Genomic DNA, 9,176 nt, shown 5'->3' with positions numbered 1-9,176 from the left:
TGATTGAGTGATAGAGAGCTTCTTGTAGTTTTAATTTGTATTTCTTTACAAATTTTGCATCTTCAATGTCTTTAGATCACATCGACCCAGTTTGGTGCAGATCGTATAAATTCCCTAGGGAGAGTATAACAAAATCTTTTGGGTGCGTTATTGCGAACACCACAAAATAACGGGCCTCGTGTTGAATTGAGCCCATGACATGCAGTGCGAAAGTTGTTTGGTTCAGTGAGCTCTAAATGTGCACCGAGTTTCTTGTGCCTACATGAGCTATGCAGCAAAATCTTATGTAACCACACGACTCTCAGGCATCCCAATGCAGATTCCAACCTGTCTGCCAAGTTTTGAGCATAGTAAGACCCCCAAACCCCCCCAAAAAAAAAAAAAAAAAAATCTTACATAACAACGTATTGATTATTTAATGCACCTACTGTAACTGTGCTATTTGTTTTGGTCATTGTGCTCTTGTTGGTACTGAAGGTTTTGATAAATCAGACTACATTAAGATTTTGGTAAAACAAGAAAAGCATTACAGCCTCAGTGTGTTGTGACATTACATGTGAATAGCATGTTACTTTTTCTCCTGATGTATGTGAATCCACTCAACATTGGCATACAGTTACAAATGATTTATTATTAAATATGCTGCCACACACAGGAAAAAAAAATCTATGAAAATATGTAGTTTAGTTCTGGGCTAGGTATTGGGGACACAGCAGTACTAAACTGTACATTTGCTTCCAGAAACTTTTGGTTGGGGCTAAAACGTGGGGCTTAAAAACATAATATTTTTATTCTGCTGTGCACGCATACTGTACAGTAAGTGTTAAAAAGTGAGTTTGTGTTCAAAAAGCGCTAGAAGCAGTAAACATGCCCAGCCCCCCAGCAGCCCGATATTCTGTAGAATAAATATTAGAAATGGATGTGGAGAGGAAACTCTACTCATCTCAGGCATCTAATGAAAGAGACAGGGAAAGTGAGGACGAGAGAGAAGGAGAGAGAAAGGGATTGAATGAGGAACGTATAAATTGTTCAATCAGTGAAAACGATCACAAAAAAAAATCTGAATATTGATTATTTTTAACATCTGACTTACCATCTCTACCAGAGATAGATAGAGAAATATTCCAGCTGTGACAGTAAAGATCCACTGTTGGACCTCCATTCCTGAGGAGACAAAGAGGCCGATGTAGAGCCCTATGAAGGCTGTGAGGGCACTGACAAAATTCATGAGCATAGCATGCCTCACTGACAGACCAGAGCTCAGCAACACTGCAAAATCACCTACAGGGAGACAACAATGCTGCATTCAACAGATTGATAAGCTTAGATCATACAGTAGTCGTCTGGTTTATAATACTGATTCCTGTATGTATGTTGTCACATTACAAAGAAATCTTAAAGCCACCTTCCTGAAGGTGCACCTACAGTATGTCAATCAAGGTCGAGGGTTCGATTCACACTTTGCGTGGTTGGTGGATTTTCTCCAGGTGCCCTTTTTTTTTCTTCCCACAGTCCAAAAGCATGCAAGTATACCATGTAAGTGAGTGTATGAGTGTGTGCACGCTTGTACACTCCGATGGATTGGCACCCGGTCCAGGTTGTATCCCGCTGAGTTTTCTAGGTTATGCTCCAAAATAAGCAGTATAGGGAATGAACAAGTGCGTTATTACATAACTGGGATTTGTTCTGCAGCCAGAACTGCTGAAAATTCCAATCAATCAGAATTCAAACCTAACATCTCTGCTTTGCATAACAGAATTTATCTTTTTTTTTTTTTTCCAAGGATTATAATTTAATTAATAATTTATATTTATAATTTAATCCAACTGCAAGGACTGCTGATTGGGAGGTCACAGGTTATATAACCCAGCAGCAGCAAGCTGCCACTGTTGGGCCCATGAGTGATGCCCTTAAACCCCAACTGCTCAGTTGTATAATGTGTAAATGTACATCACCCTGGATAAGGGCATCTGCCAAATACCATAAATGTGAATGCTTATATACAGTACTATGATTATGTAAAAATGGGGGGAAAAAGAGATTTTTAGATAAAAATTCAACTTGAATCACAACTCACCCATTTCATGGGGAATCTCATGGCACAGGATAGCTACCGTTGTTGCCATGCCAGTTTCGACTGAGTTGCAGAAGGCTGCTCCCACCACCAAACCATCTGCAAAATTATGGAGGCTGTCGCCTACTATCACCATTGCAGCCAGCAGTGAAATGCCATGTTCTGGGAGAAATGGGAACAAAAAGAAATTAGCCTGCTAAGTTGATAATGACTAGTATAATGACATACCGTTCACTTACTCTGTTGATGATCAGGGTCGATGCTAGGCTCCACTGGCTGTATTTCTGTGCACTCTGTCTCCTCTAATGTTCTCTGCACACAAATTTACCAGGTCTGTTAAGGTAGACTGTGCCAAAAATCCTCACTAATATCTCTGGAACAAAATATAGTATTTGACAGACATAATGCAGCTGCATAGGATACATAATACTGTACACACTAACCAGTTGGATGGTAGACAATGATTTCCCTCTCTGACCTTCTCCATTGCAGCTCGCCTCCATAGAGACGCCATGTGAATGACTCTGTGAGATAAACCACAACACTGCATACTGAGATATAAAGTACATAAATCCAGGATATACTTGGATAAATAACATACACACAAATATACACATATGGAGTTCAATATTAAAGTATAAAGGAACACAGACTCCAGTCACTAGATGGCACTGTTTTAAAAAGATCCTGGAGATTATAGATGTTATAACATCTTTCATGTCAAGATGCAAAGATTAAAATATTTGATACAGTATATGGACGCAAGTATACAGACACCAGACAGTTTGAAATGTATTTGTGTTGTACTAAAGGGCCTGAATGTGTTCCATCATGACAGTGCCCAAAGCACAAAGCACAAAAAAGTAATTTTGGAAATTCTTACATGGCCATGAGATAACATCACAAATGAGAATATTCTTTCAATAAGAAAAAAGCCATAGATCCCAGCGATTATGCCCATGATCTTCCACAGGTATTCTTTTGGTTTGAGGTTAAGGTCATCATCCTGGCTGTCATCATGAAGGCCAATGATCTTTAAATTAGTTGGAAAATATTGGCACAAACGTGAATATTAATAACAGCAATTTACATCCATTCATAACACAAGGACAAATTTTACACTAAAACAAACTTTGAACTAAAAAGATACTTGTTAGCCCTGTTTATGAATCCTGGAGGACACTCAGAGTAACTATACACATACTGTATATTGGAGTTTTGACGTAGACACCAAAATACATATTTTCTAAAAAAAAATTGGCATAGGTACAGTGGTGTAGAGTTTAAGGTACAGTATTTAAGAAAATGTATATATGTACAGGTATGTAAATATGTATAGGTTATAATCTAGAGTTCAGCTGGCTACCTCTGGTATTAAATGGAGCAGGGCGTCTCCGGACAGTGTGCCCACAGCAAGCCCAACAAACAGCTGCAGGATGAGATTGTACGTCTTCTGACAGGAGCTAAAGAAGATCAGGCAAATCCCCAACATTGAACCCACCGTGATCAGCAACACAGCAACTGAACTGTAACCATACTCTATTGAAGGAAGATATAGATATTACTTATTCATGCAGAGAAAAATATGTACTGTATTGTGTATTTTACTGATTGACTCCATACTGCATTTTATTTGCTATTTAATGTTTTTTCTTTTATTAAAAATTTCATGTGTATGTTTAGATAGCATACAGATTTGTTTACAATGCATCTCTATCAATTAGAATATCATGGCAAGGTGATGTTCTTTTTTCTTGCAATTTAATTCAAAAAGTGAAAATTTCGTATATTCTAAATTCATTACACAAAATTAAATGTTTAATTATTATTTATTTATTTTATTTTATTTTGTAATAATTATTGCTTACAGATGAAAAGTCAATGTCCTGAATCTTAAATGATTATAATATTTCCTGAAGCTGGTCAGCAGACAATAGCAAGTAGTGCTCAAAAAATCTCCTGGTAGATGCCTGGGTTGACTTTGGTCTTGATAAAACACATTGGACCAGCAGATGGCATGGCGTCCCGAATCATTACTTCATGTGAAAATTTCACACTGATCTTAAAGAAACGTGCATTATGTTTGACTATTTCTTCCAGATTCTGGGACCTTTATTTCCAAATTAAATGCAAAATTTACTTTCATCTAAAAAGAGGACTTTAGACCAATGAGCAAAGGTCCAGTTATTTTTCTCCTTAGCCCAAGTCAGACACTTCTGATTTTGATCTTGTGTGTCCCATTATTTATGTGAAAATGCTTTTACTTTCAATATTACACATAACTGTTTTCTACTGGTCATCTTTTATAATGCAACTTCACCAAGCACATAAGTGATCTTTATTTATGGTTTTCTTCCTTCACCACATTTTGTAAAATGTTTAACCCAATTCCAGTTATTTCAATTCCTTTCCATTTGTTTTCTTGGCTTAATCCAGTAATTGGACTGGTGATTTTTTTTTTTGTAACCAGTTAGTGTATTGAACTTTGAAAGACAAGTCAACACCATGATGATTTTATTTCCTTTAAACTAAAGTGAAAGTTATGTGCTAAACATACTTGCCAAGAATTACCACAAATTCTTCAGACTACAAATACCCAAATTACATTTAAACAAAAAGTTTAAATAGACTTAAAGTAATAAGTCAATGATCCATAATGAGTCTTACTCTCAATGTCACTTGGTGCTGATTTCCTAGCTATTGATTGTGTAGGGTTACAGGAATCACCCAGCAGCTGTTGAATTATTGCAGGACAGATGTCTTTGAAGTGATCTCTGGAGATTGGTGTGAAAGGATCTAGGACAAAGATGTCCAGCAGCTGGCTAGCTGAGAAGCACATCTAAATGCGGATATAGATTTCAAGATTCATAAAGACACTCTACACAATCAGTTTATAGCTGTGCAGCAAACCTGCATTCAGCATGTTGAACTTGTTGACTTGAATTAAACTTGTATCATTAAAATGATACTTGTACTGTACCTGCGTCCAGTCTCTGGTTTCTCTTAGTAATTCCTGATTATAAGTATTGGCGGACGGTCCTGTTGTGCTCCTCATTCTCCTGCCTTGGGATTTGTTTGAGCCAGCTCCACCAACACCAAGAAGGTGTAACAGCTGTTGCAGATCTGTATAAACAATAAGTAACATCTGTCCTTTGTACATATATACACACACTGAAATTTTAATACCTAAATTTTGGCAGGCTGAATTTACAAGGTTGAAAAATAATGAATTGTTATTTTTAACAATCGAATATATTTTCGAACAACAATTTAGTAAGGTCAATTTACTTTTATATATGCTTAAAATAATTGCAATAATTTGCAGTACTGAACATTTCAAGCATTTTTATTGCAACAAGCTTTTTCCCATCTATCCAGGAACCTCTGTAGTCCGACTAGGGATATTGGTGGGCAATGATGATCATAGTATTTATTCCCATTTTCACAACTATGGAAGGACATTCGGTCAGCATTCACATGCTACGAGCAATTTGAGACACCAATTGGCCTAATCTGCACATCTTTACGCTGTGGGAGGAAACCAGAGTGCCAGGAGGAAACCCATTAAGGACTTGGAGAACATGCAAACTCCATGCACAGAGACCCCAAGGCGGGAATTGAACCCGGACGAAGGTTGAAGGTGACACTGCCAACCACTATGTTTTTTATTTAGTTCATGTAATCCAAAATAGTATTTTGCTTTAGGGAATTTTGGCTCTGCTATACTTCCCTAACATTGTTCTGTGTGTGTAGTTTCTTGTGTTTGTAGTTACCCATGATGTGGAGGTCACTGGTTCGGTTGAGAGAATAGAAGATGTAATTAGTGAAGAAATCAGGCGCGGGAAGATTTTGTTTCTTCAAACAATGACCTTGGCGCAAGTGATTGATAATAGCCACAGCCAATAGAGGAACAGAGGATGAATCAACACCTTGTTCATCAGTCACGCCCACTTCCTTCATCAGGTGTGCAGCATCAATGCACTGAGAGCACACACAGACATGCAAGCATTGACAGTTCGTAGCCCTGCACATGTGTTACAAAGAATACTACATTTATTTATCATCTGTATTACTGTACAGGAATTGCAAAATATCTCTTATACATAAAAACTTGTATAAATTTTCTTGAAATTCAGATGTTTTAAGACCAGCAACCTGTGTGTGTTTTGAGGCAGGACTTTTTTCTGGTTGGCTGATGAGTTGCAGGATGCTCTCTGTTTCATTGGTTGACAGGAAATGTTCATCTTCTGATGAGTGGAGTGAAGTCAGAGCTTGGAGGCAGTATGAGAAATTGTGATATACAGGTGAAAAGGAGGAGGAGGAGGTTGACAAAGATGAGGCATTGGAGGAACAAATCTGCCTCATGTTGATGATATAATAAAGGAACATGGTGAATATTTTAAGGTAGGTGTCCTCACTGATGAGGTCATTCCCATCATCCGCCACTTCTGACATTAACCAATCTTGAGGAAGACACTAATAAAAAAGCATAGGTAATTAGAAACAGAAATGTTAAAAGGGCTCCAAGCTTAGATTGCATATAAGACAGGATGATTTATCTAGAATACTGTATAATGTTGATTCACCTACAGGACTGTGCAAAAGTCTTGAGACCCTGATTTATTCATTTTACTGATTTATTCAAATTTTTAAAAAAAATTATTGTGTCATCAATTTCATTGTAATTAAATTGTGTAGGTAAAATTATAGAAATGGGAGCAAATGTTTTACTGTGACAGGCTGCAAAGTGTCAAAAGATGCAATTTACAGTAAAAAAAAATTATTGTTTACTGTATGTACCAACCTCAGCAGCAACCTCATTTCCCCTCATTTCCAACCGATCAGCATCACGATTATACTAACCTCCAGCCTGATCATCCATCCTCACCTGCACCTGTTTCTTACAGGTTACAAATCAAATGTTTTTTTATGCTCGAATGACATACTGTAGGTATGTGGCTCTTTGGAAGCAAAATATAAAGAAATGAGTGGTGGCTCAAGACTTTAGCACATTACTGTAAGGAAAAAGCACAAAAACTTACTGCATTGTCCCAACAATGTTATATCTCATGTAAATTAACCTAGGATAAGTAAGACATAGTCTCTTAAAATGGGACCTTTTAGAAAAGAAAACACACACACACACACACACACACACACACACACACAAAGACCTCTTTGAATCTGTCAGAAAAACATGCCATTAAGCCGCTCTCTGTACTTAGAGAACAGGCTTTGTACAGGATTGCCTAATCACATGCATACAAAGACACAGAGCACAAAATAAACCTCTTCAGTCATCATACCCAGTCTTTTTCCCATGCCTCCAAAGTGACATGCATGGACACATACTCGGAAATTAAAAACACGTGTTGACATTAAAGGTAAAGCTGTAATAAGGAAGCTTCAGGTCACATCTCAACTTAACAATCATTCTTCTGGCTAAAACTTAGTGGGATTTCTGAGATTATAGATTTAAAGAACTGGCTGTAAACTAGTGATGAAATACACTAAGATATAAACAAGTAATAATTGGGCATAATTTAAAGTATGATGAAAAAAGAAATAATTTTAAATAATAAAATACCAGAGCTTTTGGAGTGTTTGAGTGGTCTATCATTAGAAATGTGTTTAATAATTCTTCTATCAAAGTACTGGGTTGATGTGGATTGGCTTTGCAAATAGTACATCATTTTATTTTATCATATGTTCAGATTTTTCTTTTCTTTCCTTAAACACAGTCTAATGTAATATGTATTTTTGTTACTATATCTGATTAAATGAACTAAATGTGGTTAGCACTGTCGCTTGGCACCTCCAGGGTCCAGGTTTAATTCCCGCCCAGCGACTGGACTGTGTGCATGGAGGGTTTAATCCCACAGTCCAAAGACATGCAGATTCTGTTTACTGGCGTTTTCAAATTGTCATAGTGTAAGAATGAGCGTGTGTGTGTGTGAGCCCTGCGATGGATTGCCACCTTGTCCAGGGTGTACCCTGCCTCGTACCCTAGGTCTTCTGGGATAGGCTCCATGCCCCCTGCGACCCTGTATACAGGATAAAGCGGTATAGATGATGAGTGAGTGAGTGAGTGAGTGAGTGAGGGAGGAAGGGAGTGTTGAGCAGGGACAGGGTAATTTTTGGATTGAGGTCAGTAGGTGAGACCTCTATTCCGCACCTTCTCACAGAGCTGCTGGTTTTCTGGACACTCGACCGTCCTGAAGAGCTCATTAACAAAAGAAGGAACATCTTCTCTTCGCAAGGCTTCCTGGCTTTTTGCTACAGGCATCCAATTACACAGGCCATTAAGAAGACCCAGAACAGGCCATAATCTATACAACCTGCACATTGCAGCTCACACACACCTGCATGTACACATGCTCACAATAACCGAGACCTGCACAGGATAAAGAAGGAAAGAAACACAAGCTAATGAAGTTTCCAATACAAACTACAAAAAAAAAAAAACTGGGATAAAAGGCAGGGGGATGAAATAAAATGGAAAGAAACAATAGTATGTGAAAATCAAAGTGGATTAGGGCACTTCTTTTTTTTTTCTCTTTTCAAAGAGTCTTTGCAATAGCAGGAGGCTGGAGAAAAGTCAGATTAATTAGCTACTTTAAGCTTTTATACTAACGTCTATTCTAGCCAGTAAGCATTTCTGTAGAAAATTAGAAAATAAGAAAAAGGGGGAAAGGATGGGTTTTATGTTAAATTATGAGGCATGTTAACATCACACTTCCTGAACACAGTATCTAAGCCAGTACACAAGCACTGAAAAATGCACACATCAACTCTACCCATCCATCAGCTACAGTATAAACAAAATCTAATTGCTCTCCATAACTAGTATTAGTTTTTGTAACTTCAAGATTAAAAAATCATCACAATCTACCCTTTAAATCTCAACTTTAACGATGAATTTACTGGCCTTTATTTTTCCTTTCAGTCCACTGTGTAGCTGAAGAAAAGAATATTCTCTTCGTCATCGGCATGAATTCCAGAGCAGAGGGGAAAACGCTTTAATGAGCAAGTATGCTAGTGCCCACTGCAGGCACAGGATTAGTAGCCTCCGGTTCAGGCTCTTAGGTCAGTGGTTGCTATG

At 37.7% G+C, this 9,176-nt stretch overlaps 1 protein-coding gene across 1 annotated transcript; it reads right to left on the bottom strand.

Moving 5' to 3' along the window:
* Window positions 1–402: 402 nt before the first annotated feature.
* LOC128527114 (zinc transporter ZIP12-like) lies at window positions 403–8,445 on the bottom strand. Its single transcript, XM_053499423.1, has 12 exons — window positions 8,250–8,445; window positions 6,230–6,550; window positions 5,848–6,055; window positions 5,055–5,197; window positions 4,742–4,913; window positions 3,441–3,613; window positions 2,958–3,107; window positions 2,518–2,598; window positions 2,314–2,386; window positions 2,078–2,236; window positions 1,094–1,281; window positions 403–952 (listed from the first exon to the last, which is right to left on the bottom strand). Exons 1-12 carry the CDS (start codon window positions 8,418–8,420, stop codon window positions 824–826), a joined length of 1,968 nt encoding a protein of 655 aa, XP_053355398.1. The 5' UTR covers window positions 8,421–8,445; the 3' UTR covers window positions 403–823.
* Between the last annotated feature and the right edge of the window lie 731 nt (window positions 8,446–9,176).

Source organism: Clarias gariepinus, chromosome 1 (genome assembly GCF_024256425.1).
Source record: "Clarias gariepinus isolate MV-2021 ecotype Netherlands chromosome 1, CGAR_prim_01v2, whole genome shotgun sequence".
In the NCBI taxonomy this organism is placed as follows: domain Eukaryota; kingdom Metazoa; phylum Chordata; class Actinopteri; order Siluriformes; family Clariidae; genus Clarias; species Clarias gariepinus.
Note: the sequence above shows the minus strand (reverse complement) of the source record. Positions and strands in the feature narration are given on the sequence as shown.